The following is a 27,375-nucleotide window of genomic DNA, read 5'->3' as shown; positions in this document are numbered from 1 at the left end:
TCAAACCTTGCCTTCCAAGTTCCAAATTCGAGCCGATTCGAGCCGTCGAAATTGAAATCGATTGCTATACGCCCGAGAATACGCCAAGCTAATACCGAAGCTAAAACGCTGGTCACACGAGAAGGGTTTCTCGCCCGTGTGAGTTCTTCTGTGGTTAATCAATGCACCTTTATGTGCAGACGCATAGTTACACTGGTCACACTGGAAGGGTTTCTCGCCCGTGTGATTTCTCTTGTGGTAAATCAAACTACCCTTATTTGTAGACGCGTAGTCACACTGGTCACACTGGAAGGGTTTCTCGCCCGTGTGAGTTCTTCTGTGGCGACATAAATTATTCTTATACTTCGTTTCGTAAACGCATTCTGTGCATTTGTGCATCTTCTCTCTTTTGGATTTATGAACTGGTGTGGCTCATACAAAAGCCTAAGACAAATAAAAATTAAAATATTAGCGAAAATCAATTAGGGTTGTCGAACAACTTTATCATTGGGTACCAGTAAGTCGAAATAGAGACACTGATGACCCTTAAATTTCATTAGTTTTAGTGGGATTTTCAAAATATGTATAGTATATCTGATCGTTTCTTTTCGTCGAATTAACCTATCTTTAATATTGTATACCCTATGAAGAAGATTCTTCGTGTGCTTTACTCTTTACCGATGGGGTCATATGCTTCTGTGTTTATTTATTTTCGGCATAAAACCATACGCCTCCGTAACAAGTTTGGTGTAGAAGGTTACACAACTTCGGAAATTTTGTCTTTCAATACTACATTGAAATTAAGTGAATATAATAACTCTGCAGGGTTGCCACAATATTTTTATATTCCAATCCCCGATTTTCCCTGGTTATTTTAAGATAATTACCTGACTTTTTAAGGGTAAAATTTGGCAATTCAGAACTTAATATTTGACTTTAACTGAAGTTAATAAATTTAAAACAATTTATATTTCAGTACAAAAAAATAAAAAAAGCAAAACTTTCAAGGAACTAAATAATTATCACAGAATTAATCATAGATCTAGAGTAAAACTACCTTTAAAAAGTGTCAAGATCAAATTTTATTACCCTGACATTTTACAAATTCTAAAAATTTCCTAATCTTCTTGGCTCATTTTGAAATTCAGTGACTTTTCCCTAATTCTCTGACGTTTGGCAACCCTGCTCTGATACATACCAATATATCTAGACTTCCAACTTAGAGGAATTTCGGCTACTTTTATTATTGTAAATTAATTTTCTAGGTATTTCTAGAGGTTTTTTTTAAGAATTATTAGCGCGAAAACCGTTAATTTGTTAAAAAAATAAAGAATAATTTATCGATAACGTAGGATTTGCAACGTATAAAAGAAATGTAAACAAACAACACAAATTTTTATAATTTTTTCATTTAAATATCTTCAGTAAAATTTCGCGTCAAAACTTGGCAATAAAAACCGTTTTCAAGGTTTGACCAACGTTATAAAATCAAGACTATTTAATCATGGATTAACTATCGGATTGTACTCTCTGGTACATTTTAGCTTGTATCAGTTGAAAACGTCGTCAGGGAAGAAAATGATTAGATTACTTATCATTCTTAACAATCATCTACAAATACAAAATTATTTGAATTTACATTAATAAAGGTAGGTTTATTTCATTTATTTATTTTGTTTTGTTCAATGAGAAGGAGGTGTACGAAACTAACCCCCGGCCACAGTTCATGATGTTTCCCTTTTTGCCCATGCAAATCCATCAAATTATATTTTGGTCACTCCATGTCAAATGTCCCGTGCGCGATTCCGACGAAAGCTTACACGATAATAATTTAGATAGTTTTAGTGGGAAAGGCATACTTAGGCATATAACTAAAAGTTTTAATTAATAAGCGATATCGAAGAAAAATACTGTTTTTCGGTATAACTTAAAGCTATGTTAAATTTGTTAGCCGGTTAACCTTTGACGTTTTTAGAGATTATACAGCCGGATAAGACAATTTGAAGAAGAATGACACCTCTTTTGTTGAGTTCGGGTAAATAGATTTGGATTTAAAGGTGAATCGAAGACTCGGGCCATTTTCCAAGATGGCGTAGAAAGTTGGCACCGCAGACTATAGATTTCGAAAAAAAAAACATTGAAGCCGTACTAAAAGCATTGGCACTGCGATTGCGCAGAAAAGACTGCTCAGACGCTAAATTCACATAGGCACATTCTGGCAAAAACGTGCTCAGAATTATTTTTCTATTTAACAGTATAGCTGTAAAAGTAATAATAACGAAGATATTGGCGGCCATTTTCCCGCCAAAAAAATGTTTCATATACCCGAAACGAATATAAAGGGTCTAAAATTGTGTGCACTTAAATATAGGCTTCATCATATACACATGCCTCTTCTGCTAATTATTTATTATTTAAGAAAGAACTGCTCTATCGAAAACCGAGGGGCAGATCACTTAGCTTTTGAGTGGCCTAATAATCATGATTAGATAAAAAATTTAATCATGATTAAATCAATTAAATCACGATTTTATCATTTTAATAATGATTTAATAAATATAATCCCGATTAAATCAATATAATCACGATTTAATCAATAAAATCACGATTTTATCATTTTAATAATGATTTAATAAATATAATCCCGATTAAATCAATATAATCACGATTAAATCAATTAAATCACGATTTTATCATTTTAATAATGATTTAATAAATATAATCCCGATTAAATCAATATAATCACGATTTAATCAATAAAATCACGATTTAATCAATATAGTCACGATTTAATTAATTTAATCAAGATATATACAATTTAATCAAGATTTAAGCAATCGATACCCAGGGTTGGCAAAATCCCTTTTTTTTTCAAAAAGAACAAAAACAATGTTTTTTATTGTTTTAAACAAGATTCATTGTTTTAACTGTTTTTAAATCAAACAATAAAAAACTAGGGATGTTAATTTTCCGGAAAAATAAAATGCGGAAAATTTTCCAGAAAAGTTTCCGGAAAATTTTCCGAATTGCGGAAAATTTTCCGAAAATCGGAAAAAGAAAAATTTGAAACATAAATTACCTTTTAAGGGTTTTTAATGTGTTTAACTTTTTATTGATATAAAATGTCTAATATCAGTAAACATACTACAAAACATTAATAGCGTTACATTGTTATTCAGTTTAAACTAGTCTAGAGGTTTAGTTTTACTTTCAGATTCGAAAAAATGAGGCGAAAATACCGCTTTATTTCAATTTGCAAACAATACATTAGACTAATCATGGAATTAAAACTTTTTTTATTTTTTTTCGGAAAAATACGGAAAATTTTCCGGAAAAAAGGCCTCGGTCATTTTCCGCGGAAAATTTTCCGACTTACAACACTATAAAAAACACATAATAATCAAACTATGTTTAAAACACGTTTTAAACTATTCATTATACTTAAGAATAGAATCAGACTCACGAATAAACTCATTTAAAGAAATATAACGTATCATTAAACGTATTATCATAAGTGGCCTAATTACCCTAAGTGTGTCAATAAGATGAAATTTTCAATGATACCTGTTTTAACGAAAGTGACGTAAATGACGTCATTTTTCCAGTGACGAAATTTACGTAATGTGTTTGCGAAGCGGCGTCTGCGGCGCGAGCATTAAAAATACCATATAGGGTACTTGTACGGAATTCGCGAGTCCTACGTTTCTTTGGTCTGTTTAGAACAAGCTCAAATTGAAGATTTTCTGTGGCCCACTTAGGGTAATTATGACACTTATGGTATTATAAATAAACTCACAGGGGAAGAACCAAAGAGTACACGCTTATTTAAACGAGCCAAGAATTTGGCGAAGCGTTGTTGACCGACCATTGACGGCCTTAGGGTTTTCGATGCCCCATGCAAATACTACCTAACCTGTAGTAGGGTTTTTAATATAGCTATCAACCTGGAATTTTAGGTCGCATAGTACTAGGAAAAGGGAAAATAGCTAGTTATCCACACATTGTTTTTAGTTTTGGTTTATTGAAATGTGCACGTCTGCAGCAGTCATAAATCATCACAAATAAACAATGTTATAAAAAATAAGAACTTAGATACCTCTTTAATCTTAAAACTTCCATCCAAAAATCTAGGAGTGCCGCCTAGTCGGTTTTAACCCGATCCGTCCAGACCGGCCGTGTTTCTTGTTACTTTAAACCCGGCACAACCCGAGTAAACAGCAACACTACTTTTATCTCGTGCATAGGTAGTGTCCCAAATAGATGTATATTGACAGCTATATACATTCTATTTAAACAAAAAGACAAAATTCGTAGGTTTTTGCACTGGTAGGAAATTTATGAAATCATATCGAGCCCTTTCAGTCACTCTTTTCAGAAAATCTTAAAATCAAACTACCCGTTATCAATACAATGGAATGGTTTTTTCAACCTTTTCCATTTATATTGAATAACCAAAATCTTACCAAAAAATTTACCTTGTACAAAACATGTTTAAAACAGATAGTTTAAAACGTTTAAAAGAAATTGGTGTTTGTTTAAAATGTTTGTTTTAAACGTGTTTTAAACATTTTGTTTTAAACTTGCCGATACCTTTTCAATCTTGATTTCATATTTTAATTGGTTAGTAGTCTAATTTTTAACAACCATGAACTTTATAAAATACCTCGTAAAATACTAAGAAAAGTAATGTTTTTCTAAGGGTTTAATAATAGTTTTTGCGGTAAGGGTTTCAATCTTGATTTAATAATTTTAATCACGATTTAATCATTTTAATCACGATTTAAATATTTTGATCACGATTTAACTATTTTAATCACGATATAATCATTTTATTCTTGATTAAATCATTTTAAACGAGATTTAATCATTTTAAACGAGATTTAATCATTTTAAACGAGATTTAATCATTTTAAACGAGATTTAATCATTTTAAACGAGATTTAATCATTTTAAACGAGATTTAATCATTTTAAACGAGATTTAATCTTTCTAATCATTTTAGTAGCAATTTAATCTTTCAAATCACGATTTAATCATTTCAATCACGATTTAATCATTTCAATCACGATTTAATCATTTCAATCATGAATAAATCCGATTTAATCACTTAAGGGTGACCTAATAATCATGCTAGTGATATGCCCCTCGCCGAAAACCCCTTTAAATGCTTATCTGTATTACACCAAAAAAGACCCGTAAGGGATCATCAGCACAATCTTTTTAAAAGCATATTAGTTAGGTGTGCACATTTTCATAATATAACATAATTCAACCGAAAAGACAGGCTTGAGAAATGAGTTTCTCCCTTTACCTGCGATCAACAGATAGGTGGCTAGGGCTTATAGCGTATACGGGATTTACGAGAGCATTTCTGTGGGCGCCGTCATAAGATGTCGGCACGCCTTTTTCATTGGCTGACATTCCTTGTCGGTGCATCGAAGCCGGTAGCTTCCACAGCACTATCCTCCAAAAAGGGGGCGGTTACCTCGTAAATCGCGTATAGGTAATTCCATAGTCGAGATTACAGTTTATATTTCAACAGGTTCACGTCACTTTAAAATAAACTCCCTCGCCAAATCGAAAAACGGCAAAATCGCCTAGGCCTTACATCTCTATAGTTTTTGATACGCAATTTATACGAAACCTGCTAAAAGACTATACTTGACATTCGATACTAAAAAAAGTTGTAAACCGTGCTAATCATAAAACGCCTCGCCAGTAAAATAAGATAATTTGACAATATAAATCTTACCAAAATAACAGACAGACAAAGCCACGAACTCCGTGCTCGCACAAAACTCACCGGAATTAATCTGTCAGAATCTGGAATGTGTCAAGAAATATTTGTACAGATACAGCAGGGTACACGATGAAAAAAACGATAAAGAAGTTTAAAGGGATAATGAAATCGGAAAATAAAGTACCTTCAAACTATTCAGCTTCCAAAACTACATATTTTTCCAATTTACAGTCATTAGAAAAAATTTAAACTCAAATTTTAAGAAAATAAAAACTACGCTGAAAAAAACCGACGCCGCCAACGCGAAATCGCCCTGTGTTTTGAAAATCCCGGAATCTTTACGGACGACCAATAAGAGGCGACTTTTGAAGTTAAAACGTCACCTCTCATTGGGTGTCCGTACAGATTCCGGGATTTTCAAAACACAGGGCGATTTCCCGTCGGCGGCGTCTGCTTTTTTCGGCGTAATTTTTATTTTCTTAAAATTTGGGTTTAATTTTTTTCTAATGACTGTAATTTGGAAAAAAATGTAGTTTTGGGGAAGTTGAATAGTTTGAAGGTACTATATTTTCCGATTTCATTATCCATTTAATAGAGTATTTCTGGTTAAACGTAACCCACGTTCCAACTATAAGAAGCAGGAAACTATATAATTTTAATATTCTAAAATAAAATTATATAGTTAACATATAAACCGTTTTCCCGCTTCTTATAGTTGGAACGTGGGGTACGTTTAAATTAATTATTACTGATCTTCTATTATGCCTACCCTGAAAATTGTTACGCCGTTCGACAGGCCGCATTAAATAGTATAAACTATGTAAATTTAAAAGCGATGATATGTGTCAATTTTTAGTAAATTAAAATTAATTTGCAGAAAAGGCAATACTTGTTTATTTTTACTATTTTATATGTAGTAAAATATTAAAAATGAAAGTTTTTTAAGGCCTACCCCAAAAATTGTTAAGCCATTTGACCGGCCGTTTTTTAAAGTATAAACCATGTAAATGTGAAAGCGCTGACATGTGTCATATTTAAGAAAATTAATATTATATATTTACATATTAACCGTTTTATCGCTTCTTATAGTTGGAACGTGGTGTACGTTTAAATTAATTATTACTGATCATCTATTACACCTACCCCGAAAATTGTTAAGCCATTCCCCAGCCCGCTTCAAATAGTATTGCCAAAATGGTATTCGAATACACATTTATTAATGAAAGTGGGGACAGTGGAAACAATTATTAAGCTTTGGAATGGCTTTGTAGATGACTTATTTTTAAATAAAAAGAAATCTTCGGACAATGAACATAAATAAGTTAATAAATATAGTTAACGGCTTCCCTAAAAAATATACAGTTTACACACGAAGAGATACAAAACACTTTATTATTTTAAAACATTTTAGGCCATTATTAGACATTTTAGTCATACCATGATAATAATTCTTTTAAGTGTAGTTTGTATCAAAAACTTACCCTTACAAAAACGTTTCAAAATTTTTTAATCTTCCCATAACTATAAAATAAAAAAAATCTTAAAATCGTTATTAAACAAATTCGTAAAAACCGGTAAAAGATAAAATTAAATTAACGAAACAATTTATAAACATTGGGCATCCGAAATATCTAAAACCCAGGCCTTGACTACCATGGTTGGAATCCTCCCACAAATATCTGCCCATTAGGGTTTTTACCTGTTGAAGAACTCCTTCCGGGCAGCAACCCCGGCCAAAATTAGGAAGAATTCTAAATACGTGGCCTTGAAAACCGGTTTATTTTCACTGCGGTCGCCATTAAAACTCTCGGAGCTTTCGGGCGGGATGGTCTCCCCTTCACGGATCAGGGAGGTACCTGGCAAGCATGGGTCGGTGGCTTTCCTCTCGCTACGCATCGCCGTCCAGAGGGGCAACACGGCCTCTGTGTTAAACACTTTTCCCTCGGGCACCCCGTGAGGCAATTGTTTGTTGTCTCTGCCTTAAGTGCGTGTCGGTGGTTATTTTGTTTTATTATTTAAAAAAAAAACCAAATATATATGAATATGGGTCTACTAGATTCGGTATTCAATACAAATTCAGTTAGAAATTAAAACCAAAACCAAAATATGCCATAGATGACATTGTTAGTCTAGTTCATAAAACCGATAAAACTCTAAAGTCAGAAGTAATTAAAAATAAACCTAAAGAAGATGAATTAAAAAAAAACAGGTGTAGTATATAAAATTGATCGTGAAGTTAAAAACCGTATATTTGAGACGCCTATATTAGAAGGCGGTCCTTCAAACCAAAATCCCGTATCTTTTCAGGCTCATTTTGCTGAAATTAACATTATCATTATTATTAATATTTATTATTATTATAATTTATTATTATTATTAATATTTATTATTATTATTCTTTATTTTTATTATTTATCATTATTCATTATCATTTATTGCACAGTAAAATATTTAACTCTGTAAAAAAGAATTACATTTATTTTAATAAAAAACAATCAGAGTTTTACTAGTCTTCCCTATTATTTAGCACAGGGAGACTTTCATAAAAATGAGTTTTTCTGGTTCTTGTAAATTTCTAGTGGTGTATCATAGGCTCTTTCTAAACGGTAGCTTTTCAAGCTTAAAAAACCAATAGCACGTTTAAGGAAGGAGATTGGATTGTTGTTTTCGTTCTCTGTAATTTTAGAGGAGAGCATAAGTCTAAGGGGAAAACATTAGATAAAAATAACGGACTGGCAGCTCTTATTTAAAACATAACATAAGATCATAACATTGACTGGGTCTCAGAAGAAGTAGTATGTCAAGAAAGTGAACTCGACGGATCCCTCGCGAATTATGGCGCTTTATTTGGCTTGTACGGAAATAGTCATGTCAGCACTGTCCAAATATTGCTTGAGTGCGGAGCTTCCTCCAAAACGCGAAATACTCGATCTAGCTAAAAAACAATGCTACCAAAATAAATCCGAGTTCCTTGAATGGTTGCAGTCGCGTAAGGACATCGGAGCTTTCATTTCGACATTGCCACCTCGAATTACAACCGATGATTAATATTTCCAGAATTTGATTGACGAACTCAGTCGACAGTTGGCCGAGAAAGAAAAGGAATGCACTCTCTTGCAACTAGAATCTGTCGCGTTGCAAACCAAAGATTTGTCGGAAATTGACATGCCGGATGACACGAGTAAATTGCTCAAGTGCGCAAGCTCTAATCGAGAGTACTACCAAGATAGTTTCGCTGCATTCGCAGATAGAACTGATCATGGGGAAATGGTCTCGAAGGAAGAAATCCGGACTGCTTGATGAGCAAGAGACCATGTCACTCAAATCTTTCTTGACCACGTCGTTTAAGTTCTTTACCGACAGTCTAAAAAATGTCTGGTCTTTTAGAAGCCGTTACTGCCAGTCTTGAATATGAGACAAATAGACGCCGTTGCTCTTCTCCTCCGCATACAACCTATCTTCTGATAGCTGACAAGGCGAGGCGCGAACGTCAACCACTCTATGACGCTTCTGAGACGGTTAATCTCTTTTGGTCGATTGTTTGTTGAAGAACAAGGTCCGTGTCAGTACTCCGAGGGCAAATGGCAACGTCTTATTCGTAGAAGTGTTGCCGAAGAGAGGTAAACTTAAAGTGAGAAGGGTCTATAAACAGCTTCACGAGCCACGGAAGAAGATATTAATATTTCCGACAATGAATCTACAGTAGTCAAGAATTAATAAGAGCTCGTCATTCTGAAGGCTCTACACAATCTACAAGAAAGTTTCATTTTCGCTATCATGGAAACAGTGCATCCCTTTTGGAGTACAGCAAATATGATTATTAGATTTACTGTCCTAAACCTAAACCAGCTACACAAGTGTAGACGTACGAATCAATTTAACTCTCTACTATTTTGAGTAAATAATAGTAAATTTTTTAATAATAAATTATATTTTGGTAAATAACGGTATTTTGATGATTTTTCTTAAATAGTACATATTTTGTGAAATTAACTTAAGTAAAAATGGCACAAAAATAAAACTGCAACAAAAAAGACAGAAGAGTAAACCGCAAAGGCTTTAACTTAAAGATAAATCTCAGAAAATATTTTCCATTTGAAGTGCGCGTCGAAACATCAAACGTTAACAGAAACGTAAAATAATTAATTTTTTCCTTTGGGTTTCTGAATATTTTTCCGTGGCATTTGTACGAAAGCGAGATCTAGGCTTAAGTATAAATTAATACATTGTTCCTTAAAATGTAAAATCTGGAAAACATGGTTTAAAAATTAATTCATATTGCTACGCAGTTTGATTTCTACATTTTACATCGTCAGGTGAAGTATTACCATCGATAACTGCCCCATGAGGAGGCTATAGCCTACTTTTTCTGGGGTCAACAAATCGATTATAACAAGCTCTTCAAGTAGTAGAAGGAAAGTAAGGTCGACACGCCAGTCCCGGGATCGGGATCGTAAGGATCCGAGATTTAAGGGGTGAAATGGGGGTAAAATCGTCGAAAAGTCAATGTATTTATGATATTTCTTGCGACGATTTGTTTTCCCGTATATCAACATATTGTGTCCAGGCCAACTTGTTCATTTATCTACGCTTATCTCGAAAGATACTTGAACGTATATCTTATCAAGTTTTATCGTACGGAATAAGTTGAAATGATGTAAAAATTGATAACCTAGGCGACGCGTGCGCAGATTACCCCGGGGGACGCGGTTAATTTGAATTTAATAGTGTTTTGACGTCATGGAATATTCGTTGTTAAAGTAGAATGGAAATATTTTTAAACTTCATTTTAATATCATTGTAGTACGCTTGGCACTTGAACCAATCTCATGAGTATTTCTTAAAACGAATATCTCGATCGCGTTTTATCGTACGAAATAAGTGGAAATTATGTAAGTTGTATGATACTTGATAACCTAGGCAGGAAGATAGCGCGCGCGTGCGCGGATTACCTGGGAGGCGCGGATTGCCCGGGCGCGCAGTTAATTTGAATTTAAAACATGGATTCCCTCTCCGAAATAATTCATGTAACCAAAATTGGACCGCAAGTTTTTTTTCTTTTTAGGGGAATCTCTATGGGAGTTTAACATTACAATAAAGCTAATAGGTCCAGTTTGGGGTACGTTTGGTCCGAAATGGGGTACATAGGGCCGAAAATGGTGACTTTGGTCGTTTTTAGGGTACTTTTGGTCTATTTTGGTCCATTTTTGGGTACATCAGAAAAGCAGTTGGAAAAACGAAGAGCCTTATTTTTTTTCCACCCATCTCCAAACTCCAAAAATTTATTGCTATAATTTATTTATCCCTTCCGTAGGTATAAAATAAGATAAAAACCACTTACCTATATTTTAATTACGGTAAATTAAAAATACTTAATTAGTGTACTAAGTTACGTTTAAAAGAACCTTTTGTAACAATTCCCATATGTAAATATAGGTATAAGGATTGAAAAAATACTTAAAGTGGTTTTACTGATAAAATCTAAAGAATTTAACTTTAAAGGGTATCTTAGATTATTGTTTTTAATTTTATTCAAGTTGAAAACGTATTAAGAGTCCTTCAAAGTACTATAAAAGGATTTTATTTACGAACTTAATTCATATTTTCTTCAAACTTTCAATTCGCTTTTATAACTATTTAAATACGGTAAAATATAATTCTTATACACAAATATAGTCAGAAAGATACTATAAAACACTATAATTAAAATTAAATTAAATTTGTGTGGATAAGATTTGTAAATATCATTTTGAAACTAGTAACTTTCACGCTTTATTTAAGTCAAGCCAATAAAAACAATTACCTATATTTTAAATACGGTAAAATGTAAATAGGTAGAATTACACTATGAAAAGTTCCTTTTTCTTCTTTTAATACGACAATACACAACTCTGATACGCAAATATATAAAGAAAATAAAAAAAAAATTTACTCTACGTTCGATACGTTAAAATACATTTCCGATACACAAATATAGATAAAGAAATACTATAAAATGTAAAAAGGTAGAAAAATACTATACATTAACCATTATGAATTTAAGCTTACAACATCCTTCACGTATAGAGCATAACATATATGTTCAGAGTTAACTTGTTTCCTCGTTATCTTTATCGCATGTGTTTTAAATAGCGTATGGAATAAGTTAAGAATGTACTGAAATGGTGTATGTTTAAACCTCGTAGAATAAAGAGTAAAACATATGTTCAGAGTCGGCTTGATTACTAAAGCGAATAACACAGAGACGTTTCCGGTGTAGTCACGTAGGAAGAAAAATACTACAACACTCTCTATACTCTACATTCAACACGTTAAAATATACTTCCGAAATGCCAATATAGGTAGTAAAATACTACAAAATCTCTATACTTTACCTTCAATACGTTAAATTACATTCCAATATGTAAATATAGGAGGAAAAATACTACAAAAGCCTCTTTTCTTGGCGTTCAATATGTTAAAATAGATTTCTGAAATGCAAATGTAGGTAGTAAATACTACAAAAGCCTCTTTTCTTGGCGTTCAATATGTTAAAATAGATTTCTGAAATGCAAATATAGGTAGTAATTGCTACAAAAGCCTCTTACTCTACGTTCAATACGTTAAATTAATGATATGCCTCCGATCGAATCGTTCATTTTTCCTATTTAAATATACGCATTTAAATTAGAATTGCTTCTAGTGTTCGGCAGTCGATTAATTTTTATCCACAAACTTTCCGATTTATTTAAAAAACGTTGGTAAAAAGAATATCATTTTAACTTATTTAATTGTGTTTTTTACCCAACCAAGCATTTATTTGAATAAAAGTGGTATTTATTTAAATAACCAATAGTTAAATAAAAATTGTTAAATGTTTAAATAATCGAAAGTGAACACGCCTATTTTTTAAATAAAACAAACAGACTTTAGAGTTGATAAGATTTGTAAATATCATTTGAAATTAATAATTTTCACGCTTTATTTAAGTCAAGCAATTACATTTTTAAAAATGAAAGAAGTTAAACAATATAAAAATTTGTAAATATTGTAAATATTTTTAGGTAATAAAGAAATTAAGAAATGTTTTAATTAAAATATCTTTCATTTTCTACTACATTTTTAAAAATGAAAGAAGTTTAACAATATAATTATTCTAATATAATTTCAAAATCAGGTATTATTTAAAGTACAAATGCGTAATTTAGTGAAGCAATTCTTATTTAAATACTTTTATTTAATTAATTTGTGTATCTGAAATGTATTAATTGAAAAATAAGTGGGTTTTACTATTTATCACGGTTTTTTATATATATATATATATATATATTGGAATTGTTACAAAAGGTTCTTTTAAACGTAACTTAGTACATTAATCTATTTTGGAAGTTCAAAACGTATTAAGAGCCCTTCAGAGTACTATAAAAGGATTTCATTTACAAACTAAATTAATATTTTCTTCAAACTTTCAATTCGTTATAATTTGAATTTAAATGAAAACATCATGGATTATAGGTGCGTAATCTACTATTAGACCGAACTAATTAAAAAAAATACTTAAAGTAAGTGAGTTTACTGATAAACTCTAAAGGAATTTTGGAATTTTCTAGAATAGCAAAGAAAAACTAAAACGTAAACCAAGTTTAAAACGAAACTAATAACTGGGAGAAAGGTTGAAGTAATTTTTTTGATTTTTCGTTTTTTAATTTTTGAGTTCCCTATATTATTATAAACTAAATTAAATATAATTTTTGAAAATTTGTGATAAAAGATCTGCTCCTTCGTGTTTTACATATATTTAAAAACTCGAGATTTTAATGAATTGTTTTCAAAGCATGAAAAATTTAGCAGATCCTTTGATTTTAATTGTAGTTAGTAGTTACTTAAAAAAAAAGTCGCTAGCTGACTTGGAGCTGGTGTAGTTAAATTTTAAAAATGTGTATTTTAAATTTTGTTTGTAAAAGTTTTTTTTGAAAAAGTTTAGTATTATAATTTAAATTTATTAAATAAAATAAAATATAAATTATACATTTGGTTTAGTATTTTACTATTGCAAGTAAAATTAATAGTAATTTCAATTACGTTTTTAGTTTTTTTTTTGACAAATATGCAAACTATTTAGTTATTTCAAAAACAAATACGTCGAATTATTTGGTATTCGAAATACTATTGGTTAGTTTTTATATCGTTAATTTTATTTTTCAGAACAATTTCTCTTTGTCTAGCTTCTTCTAACTTTAATTTAGATGGCCTTAAAGCCAAGTATTTAACAAATTTTGTAACCAAGTAGATGGAGCTTTAAACAATTTTTCAGTCATGTAGTCAAGGAAATGTTCAAATATACGTGTATTTGGTCATTTTGATGGTCAAATAGCCCATTATGGAACTGCGAGATGATAGTCAGACATTGAGACGCGGGTGGCGCCCGTGCTCCAGCGTCCGCGCCAGCCCCGTCGGTGCCCCATTTCACATTTCAGACGTCGACGGAGCCTCGGGGCACCATCAGGGCGAGGGCGCGGACGCTGGGGCACGGGCGCCACACGCGTCTCAATGTCTTACTATCATCTCGCAGTTCCATACTGGGCTATTTGACCATCAAAATGACCAAATACACGTATATTTGAACATTTCCTTGACTACATGACTGAAAAATTGTTTAAAGCCCCATCTACTTGGTTACAACATTTGTTAAATACTTGGCTTTAAGGCCATCTAAATTAAAGTTAGAAGAAGCTTGACAAAGAGAAATTGTTCTGAAAAATAAAATTAAAGATATAAAAACTAACCAATAGTATTTCGAATACCAAATAATTCGACGTATTTGTTTTTGAAATAACTAAATAGTTTGCATATTTGTCAAAAAAAAAACTAAAAAAGTAATTGAAATTACTATTAATTTTCCTTGCAATAGTAAAATACTAAACCAAATGTATATTTTATATTTTATTTTATTTAATAAATTTAAACTATAATACTAAACTTTTTCAAAAAAAACTTTTACAAACAAAATTTAAAATACACATTTTTAAAATTTAACTACACTAGCTCCAAGTCAGCTAGCGACCTTTTTTTAAGTAACTACTAACTACAATTAAAATCAAAGGATCTGCTATATTTTTCATGCTTTCAAAACCATTCATTAAAATCTCGAGTTTTTAAATATATGTAAAACACGAAGGAGCAGATCTTTTATCACAAATTTTCAAAAATTATATTTAATTTAGTTTATAATAATATAGGGAACTCAAAAATTAAAAAACGAAAAATCAAAAAAATTACTTACTTCAACCTTTCTCCCAGTTATTAGTTTCGTTTTAAACTTGGTTTACGTTTTAGTTTTTCTTTGCTATTCTAGAAAATTCCAAAATTCCTTTAGAGTTTATCAGTAAAACCACTTACTTTAAGTATTTTTAATCCGTTCGGTCTAATAGTAGATTACGCACCTATAATCCATGATGTTTTCATTTAAATTCAAATTATAACGAATTGAAAGTTTGAAGAAAATATTAATTTAGTTTGTAAATGAAATCCTTTTATAGTACTCTGAAGGGCTCTTAATACGTTTTGAACTTCCAAAATAAATTAATGTACTAAGTTACGTTTAAAAGAACCTTTTGTAACAATTCCAATATATATATATATATATATAAAAAACCGTTATGGGGTAATTCCATGCCAAATCACCCGTTTTCGGAAAAATTTTCCCACGGCACCATGCGTGATTTCGACGTTACTTTACACGTTAGTAAGTTAGATAGTTTTAGTGGGAAATCCAAATTTTTAGCCCTAAATTCAACGTAGTTTTTAAAATATGATTTTTTGGAAAAATGATGTCTAGGGTGTACATTTTCGAAATGCCGATAATCTTGGTATGTGCGTACGAATAACTCATAACGTATTCAAGATAGACCCACGAAACTTTTTATACTATAAATATAGGTAACAGGGAGTAACTTGGAAGTTTGTTTTCCGAAATTTGTAAATTAGGTTTTTAATAAAAAATATTTGAAAATGGCGATTTTAACTGAAATTTCGTTTTTTGAGGTATACTAAAGATGATGTTGTCGCCAAGATATTAAATCGGAGATAAATATGAGAGTTGATATTATGTTAAATGGACCCAATGAACACGAAAATAGCGCTGAAAGAAATCTCAGGAATTTAGTTTTTGAGTTATAGCTACGTGAACCGACCTATTTTTTTGAAAAACTACCAAACATGGCAGTGATTGCGGCAAAATTACGGTACGTAGGGAGTTGAAAATCAAAAAAATATTGCCACCGCTAAAAATCTAAGATTTTAAGCTACAAAATACGTAAAGAAAAAAGTTGTTTATGGGAGACCTAAATAACCAAAATCAAGATTCAATTTTAAGTTATTTCAACTTGCTACATAAATTCCAAAACTTCGCACACGTGTCGCGGCAAACTGTAACGTTTGTTTCTAGTTTCTACCCTTAGATATTCCTTTTTTACGGATTATGTCGTGGGCTTATCAGATTATAAACAGATAAACTAAAGATTTGGTCTGCTACCAACTTCCAAAATATCGTCTAGTCACAGTATACAGGGTGTTAACTAAAAAACGATACAGAGCCAATTACTCAAAATGTGTTTTATGTAAGAATTGGAAATTTGCAGGTTACATAGAGGGTGCAGGGGGACAAATGACAATGGAAATTTCAATGACCTTGAACCAGGTCTTCAAGGTCATTCAAATTTTATCTCTAGAATCGTTAGGATTAAAAGAATGGTTCCAATTAGAAATGTGTTCTACGTTTAATTTTCAGTCTAAACAGCTTTGACCCGATCTAATTTGACTAATGGGAAGCCGAGAAATGTTAGACCAAAAACAATAAGGTCGTGTGTGGTATTCTAATCAAGACACGACCTTTAAGGGCTTATCAATCGAAAACTACCAGATGTAATGAATCAAAATTGTCGTGAAACTCTAAACTGAGTTCGTACATTGTAACTTGTGATGACCTTGAAACATTAGCTCAAGGTCATTCAAAATTTATCTCGAGAACCATTTTGCAATAAACGAACTTAAGAACTTAAGAATGGTTCTAATTAGGAAAATGCCCGCCAAGGTTTTTTAAGTCAAATTACTTTTTACCCGAGGTAAATAAACCAATAAAACCCCAAAATAAACGTTAATTAATTGATTTAAGACGTACCAAGTACTTTTATTAACATTTGTTTAGTTTAAATGTTTTAAACACAAAAGAAACTAAATAAGTAATTGAAATAAATTCTAAAGTTAGAATTGGGGGTACCGTGAAACGGCTAGTGGCCAAGGCGAGCCTACAGGCAACGAAAACCTCCCAAATACAAAAAACCTGAAGAAATGTTCATGTGGTGTACACAAAATGTTAAAAAACATCCATTTTAGCTGTTTAGACTTAAAATTAAACGTAGAGCACATTTCGAATTGGAACCATTCTTTTAATCCTAATGATTCTAGAGATAAAATTTGAATGACCTTACAGACCTGGTTCAAGGTCATTGAAATTTCCATTGTCATTTGTCCCCCTGCACCCTCTATGTAACCTGCAAATTTCAAATTCTTACATAAAACACATTTTGAGTAATTGGCTCTGTATCGTTTTTTAGTTAACACCCTGTATACTGTGACTAGACGATATTTTGGAAGTTTGTAGCAGACCAAATCTTTAGTTTATCTGTTTATAATCTGATAAGCCCACGACATAATCCGTAAAAAAGGAATATCTAAGAGTAGAAACTAGAAACAAACGTTATAGTTTGCCGCGCCACGTGTGCGAAGTTTTGGAACTTACGTAGCAAGTTGAAATAAGTTAAAATTGAATCTTGATTTTGGTTATTTAGGTCTCCCATAAACAACTTTTTTACTTACGTATTTTGTAGCTTAAAACCTTAGCTTTTTAGCGGTGGCAACCTTTTTTTGATTTTCAACTCCCTACGTACCGTAATTTTGCCGCAATCACTACCATGTTTGGTAGTTTTTCAAAAAATAGGTCGGTTCACGTAGCTATAACTCAAAAACTAAATTCCTGAGATTTCTTTCAGCGCTATTTTCGTGTTCATTGGGTCCATTTAACATAATATCAACTCTCATATTTATATCCGATTTAATATCTTGGCGACAACATCATCTTTAGTATACCTCAAAAAACGAAATTTCAGTTAAAATCGCCATTTTCAAATATTTTTTTTTAAAAACTTAATTTATAGATTTCGGAAAAAAACTTTCTAGTTACTCACTGTTACCTTTATTTATAGTATAAAAAGTTTCGTGGGTCTATCTTGAATACGTTTTGAGTTATTCGTACGCACATACCAAGATTTTCGGCATTTCGAAAATGTACACCCTAGACATCATTATTTCAAAAAATCATATTTTAAAAACTACGTTGAATTTTGGGCTAAAAATTTGTATTTCCCACTAAAACTATCTATATTACTAACGTGTAAAGTAACGTCGAAATCGCGCATGGTGCCGTGGGAAACTTTTTCCGAAAACGGGTGATTTGGCATGGAATTACCCGATAAATAGTAAAACCCACTTATTTTTCAATAAATACATTTCAGATACACAAATTAATTAAATAAAAGTATTTAAATAAGAATTGCTTCACTAAATTATGCATTTGTACTTTAAATAATACCTGATTTTGAAATTATATTAGAATAATTATATTGTTAAACTTCTTTTATTTTTAAAAATGTAGTAGAAAATGAAAGATATTTTAATTAAAACATTTCTTAATTTCTTTATTACCTAAAAATATTTACAATATTAACAAATTTTTATATTGTTTAACTTCTTTCATTTTTAAAAATGTAATTGCTTGACTTAAATAAAGCGTGAAAATTATTAGTTTCAAATGATATTTACAAATCTTATCAACTCTAAAGTCTGTTTGTTTTATTTAAAAAATAGGCTTGTTCACTTTCGATTATTTAAACATTTAACAATTTTTATTTAACTATTGGTTATTCAAATAAATGCTTGGTTGGGTAAAAAACACAATTAAATAAGTTAAAATGATATTCTTTTTACCAACGTTTTTTAAATAAATCGGAAAGTTTGTGGATAAAAATTAATCGACTGCCGAACACTAGAAGCAATTCTAATTTAAATGCGTATATTTAAATAGGAAAAAATGAACGATTCGATCGGAGGCATATCATTAATTTAACGTATTGAACGTAGAGTAAGAGGCTTTTGTAGTAATTACTACCTATATTTGCATTTCAGAAATCTATTTTAACATATTGAACGCCAAGAAAAGAGGCTTTTGTAGTATTTACTACCTATATTTGCATTTCAGAAATCTATTTTAACATATTGAATGCCAAGAAAAGAGGCTTTTGTAGTATTTACTACCTATATTTACATATTGGAATGTAATTTAACGTATTGAAGGTAGAGTATAGAGATTTTGTAGTATTTACTACCTACATTTGCATTTCAGAAATCTATTTTAACATATTGAACGCCAAGAAAAGAGGCTTTTGTAGTATTTTTCCTCCTATATTTACATATTGGAATGTAATTTAACGTATTGAAGGTAAAGTATAGAGATTTTGTAGTATTTTACTACCTATATTGGCATTTCGGAATTATATTTTAACGTGTTGAATGTAGAGTATAGAGAGTGTTGTAGTATTTTTCTTCCTACGTGACTACACCGGAAACGTCTCTGTGTTATTCGCTTTAGTAATCAAGCCGACTCTGAACATATGTTTTACTCTTTATTCTACGAGGTTTAAACATACACCATTTCAGTACATTCTTAACTTATTCCATACGCTATTTAAAACACATGCGATAAAGATAACGAGGAAACAAGTTAACTCTGAACATATATGTTATGCTCTATACGTGAAGGATGTTGTAAGCTTAAATTCATAATGGTTAATGTATAGTATTTTTCTACCTTTTTACATTTTATAGTATTTCTTTATCTATATTTGTGTATCGGAAATGTATTTTAACGTATCGAACGTAGAGTAAATTTTTTTTTTATTTTCTTTATATATTTGCGTATCAGAGTTGTGTGTTGTCGTATTAAAAGAAGAAAAAGGATTCTACCTATTTACATATCGGAAATGTATTTATATTTTACCGTATTTAAAATATAGGTAATTGTTTTTATTGGCTTGACTTAAATAAAGCGTGAAAGTTACTAGTTTCAAAATGATATTTACAAATCTTATCCACACAAATTTAATTTAATTTTAATTTTAGTTTTTTATAGTATCTTTCTGACTATATTTGTGTATAAGAATTATATTTTACCGTATTTAAATAGTAATAAAAGCGAATTGAAAGTTTGAAGAAAATATGAATTAAGTTCGTAAATAAAATCCTTTTATAGTACTTTGAAGGACTCTTAATACGTTTTCAACTTGAATAAAATTAAAAACAATAATCTAAGATACCCTTTAAAGTTAAATTCCTTTAGAGTTTATCAGTAAAACCACTTTTTTTTCAATCCTTATACCTATATTTACATATTGGAATTGTTACAAAAGGTTCTTTTAAACGTAACTTAGTACACTAATTAAGTATTTTTAATTTACCGTAATTAAAATATAGGTAAGTGGTTTTTATCTTATTTTATACCTACGGAAGGGATAAATAAATTATAGCAATAATTTTTTGGAGTTTGGAGATGGGTGGAAAAAAAAATAAGGCTCTTCGTTTTTCCAACTGCTTTTCTGATGTACCCAAAAATGGACCAAAATAGACCAAAAGTACCCTAAAAACGACCAAAGTCACCATTTTCGGCCCTATGTACCCCATTTTGGACCAAAAGTACCCCAAACTGGACCTATTAGCTTTATTGTAATGTTAAACTCCCATAGAGATTCCCCTAAAAAGAAAAAAATTTTGCGGTCCAATTTTGGTTACATGAATTATTTCGGAGAGGGAATCCATGTTTTAAATTCAAATTAACCGCGCGCCCGGGCAATCCCCGCCTCCCAGGTAATCCGCGCACGCGCGCGCTATCTTCCTGCCTAGGTTATCAAGTATCATACAACTTACATAATTTCCACTTATTTCGTACGATAAAACGCGATCGAGATATTCGTTTTAAGAAATACTCGTGAGATTGGTTCAAGTGCCAAGCGTACTACAATGATATTAAAATGAAGTTTAAAAATATTTCCATTCTACTTTAACAACGAATATTCCATGACGTCAAAACACTATTAAATTCAAATTAACCGCGTCCCCCGGGGTAATCTGCGCACGCGTCGCCTAGGTTATCAATTTTTACATCATTTCAACTTATTCCGTACGATAAAACTTGATAAGATATACGTTCAAGTATCTTTCGAGATAAGCGTAGATAAATGAACAAGTTGGCCTGGACACAATATGTTGATATACGGGAAAACAAATCGTCGCAAGAAATATCATAAATACATTGACTTTTCGACGATTTTACCCCCATTTCACCCCTTAAATCTCGGATCCTTACGATCCCGATCCCGGGACTGGCGTGTCGACCTTACTTTCCTTCTACTTCAAGTTAAGAGATATATATATATATATATATATATATATATAATTAAATATTGTCCCAAAATTGCGCTACCCTTGTAGCGATTTCTTGAATTATACACATAATCGTACGTTACCATTATAATTATAATAATCAGCTAATATCCAAGGCACCACCTTAGGCCTTAGTCATCAAGCGACTTTTAAAGCCATTATTTCAAGTGTCCGGGTTACAGTGCGTAGGAGGTTGGTGGCAGTGCCGTAACTAGGAAGGTGCGACCGCACAGGGCCCAGAAGACAAGGGGGGCCCACAAACTAGGTGGCGCTGAGATTATTTAGAAATAAGTAGGCCCCTCATTTTTATTATTCTTAAAGCTTAATATGGAGATTCAGCGTCTACATTTCAATTTCTTTGTCCATTAGAAAATGCCAATTATTATACGGGAATTTAAAAGTATTAAAATGCTAGATAAAATTTTTTGACCGCCTTTCAAATGACAAATTCAGCCGTCACTGAAAATAACTGAACCACCTAGGGTTCTATAGTAGCGGGAAATGAAGCTAAATGTTTTGAGACCAAATTTACAATTCCAACATTGTCAAATATTTGAAAGGGAATTTAACCAACATGCGTTATTTACGGAAGACCGCGTCACAATTTGAGCAAGAATTCACGAAATAGCGCCTAAATATTAAAACCCATACGAGGAAGCGGGCAATGTTGAAGTTCCACACCAAATACCTCAGGTTCTATTTCCTTTCAAACGATCAATTACATATTAAGCAATATACGACTCACAATGTTCAGGTAACACCGAAAATTCAGCTCTACATTAGACATAATTAAGCCCTTTATTATTTCCTTCGATTCAATTAAACTTATCTCTGATCGTCGTATTTTTTATTATTTTGTTAACTATCGATGCCCGGGTATCCAATTGATTGGTAAGGACATAGCCTAGACTAGGCAGAGGTGTAGCGACGGTACAGCATGTTCTTGAGGTACGGAGGCCCTTATTATTTCAGGTGTAATAAGGGTGAGGAGAGTATGTCCAAAAACTGTAAGTACGCTACTATCCCTAGGACCCGATTTCAGATAATTTTATTATCTTAAATATAGTTAAATAATTGAAAATTCGCCTAGAACCCTCACCAAATCCATAAAAAAATCTGTGAAATTAAATTTTTAAACGGCTGATGGTCATTTTAGATTTTACCTATACTAAAGGTTCAATAAATTTCAAGCAAACTAAATTAACGGAACTGACGGCGGCTATTAAAGTGGGACGCTGTACTTAGAATTTCAGGGGTTCCCGTGATGCAGGACACTCTTGTTGCTGGGTGTAGCACAGCCAAAGCAAAAAATTTGATTTTAACTATATATAATCATGATTTAGTCATGTGAGGGTGTCCTAATAATCAGGCCCTAAATCGGTTAGTGTGTGCAATAACTGGTGGCTTTACCGGGGAGTCGGGGTCCGGCCCTTGTAACCCATAAGGGCGGTGACACACTGGAAGGTGTTAGCTCTGATCAAATGGTCTTATCTCCACCTCCGACTTCGGTCAAGTTTGGGCTGGAAACTGAGCTTCAGCTCAGGCTAACGGAGAGGGTCTAGGCATACTGGCCGCCTCGGCGGATTGGGTAGCCTCAGCCTGCTGTGGGGCGGCGTGCCTCCCGGCCTTTTGGAACTCACCGGAAACTCCGGTGCCAGCTGTGCCGGGTTATGTGGACCGCTGTGTGCCGTTTAGGAGCTCACTCAAAGGGTATGACTACAGCAGCCACTCTTACTCCACTCTTACTTGGTCCACCCATTGCTGAACCTTCTGCTGGGTTAGTGGCTTGCGTCTAAGGTGCGACCATTAGTAGTAGGGTACTACTACCCATGCTGGATTTGTCACCAGTCCTGATTAGGGGGACGCTGGCGTAGGGCACTATGATGATAGGCCTCCGGTGGTATGGCCCCTGTTCCTAGGTACACCGGGCTATAAATTCTGACGAATGATAAAATACGCGAAAAAGTAGATTAGTCCATAATTAAAAGGGATAAATTATCCCTTTTAATTATGGACTAATCTACTTTAATATCGCTAAACCCTAATAAAATTGAAACAGAGAACTTCAATCACTAAAGTACAGGTAATAATTATATACTTAGATATTACATCTAGTTTTCTGCGGAGTGCGCCTTCAACACACTTACTGGCCACTCTACCATCGTCCAAAACAATTCCTGGATGAGTAACACCTGTAAATACCATTTACGTTGACATAACAATTAATGTTCAATAAAAATTAAAAACTGAAACATCTCAAATCTAATATTTAATTAATTTAAATACGAATTAATTTAAGATCAATATTTCAAAAAAATGTAAAATTCAAAATACTTTCATTGCTATTGTTAAGTTTAAAAAATATGTATTGAAAAGTATTTCCCTTGCTCAACCTCTCTCTAATTAACTACGAACAAATGAAAATATAAATATCAATGTCTTTTATCCATTAAAAATTTCTTCTTCGAGAGGGAACTCGATCTTGATCTGGGTGTTTGGGTTCCTGGGGACACCCTCATTTTTGAACCCAATTGGTCGAAATTCCAACTCTTCTCTCGTTACGACTGTCGCAATCGGAACTTGCTCGATGAAGTCGTAAAATGGCTCTTGTTTGACGATGCTGACATCGATGTTGACGCAATCGGAACCAAACACACTTACTCTCTCGACGGTTGGGGTGTCTGCGTTAGGTTGAGAAACTTCCGGTTTCACGGTGTGGACGCAATGGGACATTTCAGTGAGAGATTCAATCTGTTCCTTCGTCATACGTCGCAGTCGCACCAAACAATACCTACTTCCTCTTTGACCACCAGAGAGGTCAAATGCACGTGGCTGTGATTGGCGCACTCGTTCTTTGTGGTGACTGTTCGAAGCGCAAATCTGGATTCCAGATGGACCATGAATTCGAATATGTGCTTGAAGGTTTTTATTTGTAGCGAAGTTCCGGTCGCAAGTGGGGCATTTGTGGGCCTTTGCCCCCTGAGAGAGATGTGCTCTTTCGTGGCGAAGTAAATTGCTCTTATGTTTGACCCGATATCCACACTTTGTACATCCAAAGGGATTTTTTTCCGCGTGTGTTCGTTTGTGGCTTATCAAATGTGACTTTAGCGAAGAAGTATAGTTACACTTTTTACTGTGGAATGGTTTCTCGCCCGTGTGAGTTCTTCTGTGGGGAATCAAATTCCTCTTATATGCACATGTGAAGCTACACTGGTCACACTGGAAGGGTTTCTCGCCCGTGTGAGTTCTTCTGTGTGGAATTAAATCCCTCTTCCGTGCACATGCGTAGTTACACTGGTCACACTGGAAGGGTTTCTCGCCCGTGTGAGTTTTTCTGTGGTGAATCAAACACCCCTTCCATGCACATACGTAGTTACACTGGTCACACTGGTAGGGTTTCTCGCCCGTGTGAGTTCTTCTGTGGGGAATCAAATTCCTCTTATATGCACATGTGTAGCTACACAGGTCGCACTGGAAGGGTTTCTCGCCCGTGTGAGTTCTTCTGTGTGGAATTAAATCCCTCTTCCGTGCACATGCGTAGTTACACTGGTCACACTGGAAGGGTTTCTCGCCCGTGTGAGTTCTTCTGTGGTGAATCAAACAACCCTTCCATGCACAAGTGTAGCTACACTGGTCGCACTGGAAGGGTTTCTCGCCCGTGTGAGTTCTTCTGTGTAGAATCAAATCCCTCTTCCACGCACATGCGTAGCGACACTGGTCACACTGGAAGGGTTTCTCGCCAGTGTGAGTTCTTCTGTGGTGAATAAAATTACTTTTTTTGTTCGTTGCGTAGACGCATTCTGAGCACTTATGCATTTTCTCTTCTCGGCTGCTCATTTGGAAGTTTTACTCCGAATCCAAGGCTCTTTAGGATTTATGAACTGGAGTTGCTTATACAAAGGCCTACAACAAATAAAAAATTAGCGAAATTGAACTAGGACGGACGAACTTATACACATGACTCTTCTGCTAATTATTTATTATTTAAGAAAGAACTGCTCTATCGAAAACCGAAGGGCAGATCGCTTAGCTTTTGAGTGGCCTAACAATCATGATTAGATTAACAAATTAATCATGATTAAATCATATTAATCACGATTTAATCATTTTGATCACGATTTAAAGCAAGTGTCGGCTCTATCATTGCCTACGTTATTTTTGATTGGGTCTATGTAGCAAAGATGGCTATGGTTGCTCAGATCGCCGGGAAAGTGCTTCCACCTAGTATCGACTTTCAAAAACGTTTTATCGTTTATTTTCAAGTCGACAATTACGTGTTTGCCGAAAAGCCAATCCAAGCGAGGTTGAATGAGCACGTGATTACAAGTAATCCTTCTGATACGTTATTACGATTACCCAATGAGCTAAAAGCATGCTTTTTGGCCAGGCCATATAGGTAAATTATGCTGGGTAATGTGCCTAATCAACTTGTTAAAATTTGCACGGTGGCGACAAATGTCGATAAAGAACGCAATTATACAAGAGCCGACACTTGCTTTAATTAATTTAATCATGACGTATACAATTTAATCAAGATTTAATCAATCGATACCTTTTCAATCGTGATTTCATATTTTAATTGGTTAGTAGTCTAATTTTTAACATCAATGAACTTAATAAAATACCCCGTAAAATACTAAGACAAGTAGTGTTTTTCTAAGGGTTTAATAATAATTTTTGCGGTAAATATCGAGTAAATATGGGCGAAATCAACACACATGCTTTTGCTTTTCTTAACCGCTGACGAGAGCGCACCTAGTGGGCGATTATCTCATCGTCTCTCCCTTATCAGTGCAGCAGCTGACGGCGGCGGCTGCTCGACTAGCATTTTTAATCTTGATTTAATCATTTTAAACGAGATTTAATCATTTTAATCGAGATATAATCATTTTAATCATTTAAGTCGCAATTTAATCTTTCAATCACGTTCTAATCATTTCCATCACGATTTAATCATTTCAATCGCGATTTAATCCGATTTAATCATGAATAAATCAAATTTAATCACTTGATGGTGACCTAATAGTCATGCTAGTGATCTGCCCTCGCAAAAAAACACCCTTATACCCTATTCAGACGAGGCTAATAAAACTGGGTTCAGTAAACCAAAGTTAAATTTTAAGAGCACATTTCAGTATAGCCAAATAAGCTCTGGTTTCAAAAACGGGATCTAAACCCGGGTTAATAAGCCTCATCTGTAAAGAGTATTAAGATGCTTCCCGGTATTACACCAAAAAGGACCCGTATGGTATCATCCCCTGTCGAAGACGCGGTATCATCCCCTGTCGAAGACGCGGCGCGATTTCTCAGATTAACCGTTAAAGAAATTAATTAATTCAGCACAATCTTTTTATAAGCATATTAGTTAGGTGTGCACCTTTTCATAATATAACAAAATTCAACCGAAAATACAGGCTCGAGAAATGAGTTTCTACCTTTACCTGCCATCAACAGATAGGTAGCTAGGGCTTATAGCGTATAGGTAATTTCACGTAGTCGATATTACAATTTATATTTCAGCAGGTTCACGTCACTTTAAAATAAACTCGCCAAATCGAGAAAAGGTAAAATGGCCAAGGCCTAAAATCTCTAAATTTTGAGATACACAATCCATATGAAACCAACTAAAAGACTATACTTGACACTCAATACTAAAAAATTGTAAACCGTACTAATCATAAAATATCTCTCCAGTAAAATAAGATAAATTGGCAATATAAATCTTACCAAAAAAACAGACAAACAAAGCCACAAGCTCGAACAAAACTCACCGGAAATAATCTGACCGAATCTGCATTGACCCGAGAAACATTTGTAACAAATAGAGCAGGGTACGCGACGAACCAAAATGAAAAACAATACCAATTATTAAGTATTTCCGTATTAGAAGCGGCAATACAGTTAAAATGTAAACTATATAATTATAATTCACCAAAAATTGACACATGACATCGCTTTTAAATTAACATGGTTTATACTATTTATATAAAGTAAACGTTTTTTACGGCTACCCCGGATATTGTTGCGCCATTCGACAGGCCCTTTGAATTGTATAAGTCGTGCAAATTTGAAAGCGATGACATGTGTCAATTTTTTGTAAAATAAAATTATATAGTTTACATATT

At 33.1% G+C, this 27,375-nt stretch overlaps 2 protein-coding genes across 2 annotated transcripts; both read right to left on the bottom strand.

Annotated features, from left to right (window-relative positions):
- LOC149968690 (uncharacterized) lies at positions 1–27,043 on the bottom strand. Its single transcript, XM_090156046.1, has 2 exons — positions 26,978–27,043; positions 1–423 (listed from the first exon to the last, which is right to left on the bottom strand). Exon 2 carries the CDS (start codon positions 376–378, stop codon positions 1–3), a length of 378 nt encoding a protein of 125 aa, XP_090012172.1. The 5' UTR covers positions 379–423; positions 26,978–27,043.
- LOC149968691 (uncharacterized) lies at positions 23,639–25,146 on the bottom strand. The gene has a single exon (XM_090173234.1). It carries the CDS (start codon positions 25,085–25,087, stop codon positions 23,693–23,695), a length of 1,395 nt encoding a protein of 464 aa, XP_090029360.1. The 5' UTR covers positions 25,088–25,146; the 3' UTR covers positions 23,639–23,692.
- Positions 27,044–27,375: the final 332 nt, after the last annotated feature.

This window comes from Leiobunum rupestre, chromosome 1 (assembly GCF_980474605.1).
Source record: "Leiobunum rupestre chromosome 1, qqLeiRupe1.1.hap1, whole genome shotgun sequence".
Classification (NCBI taxonomy): Eukaryota; Metazoa; Arthropoda; class Arachnida; order Opiliones; family Sclerosomatidae; genus Leiobunum; species Leiobunum rupestre.
The sequence above is the reverse complement of the archived record's forward strand: the minus strand, read 5'-3'. Positions and strand labels throughout refer to the sequence as shown.

Bases quoted from the DNA above. Each gene is read 5' to 3' on its own strand.
- LOC149968690 (XM_090156046.1), bottom strand. From the start codon at position 378: ATGCACAAATGCACAGAATGCGTTTACGAAACGAAGTATAAGAATAAT.
- LOC149968691 (XM_090173234.1), bottom strand. From the start codon at position 25,087: ATGAGCAGCCGAGAAGAGAAAATGCATAAGTGCTCAGAATGCGTCTAC.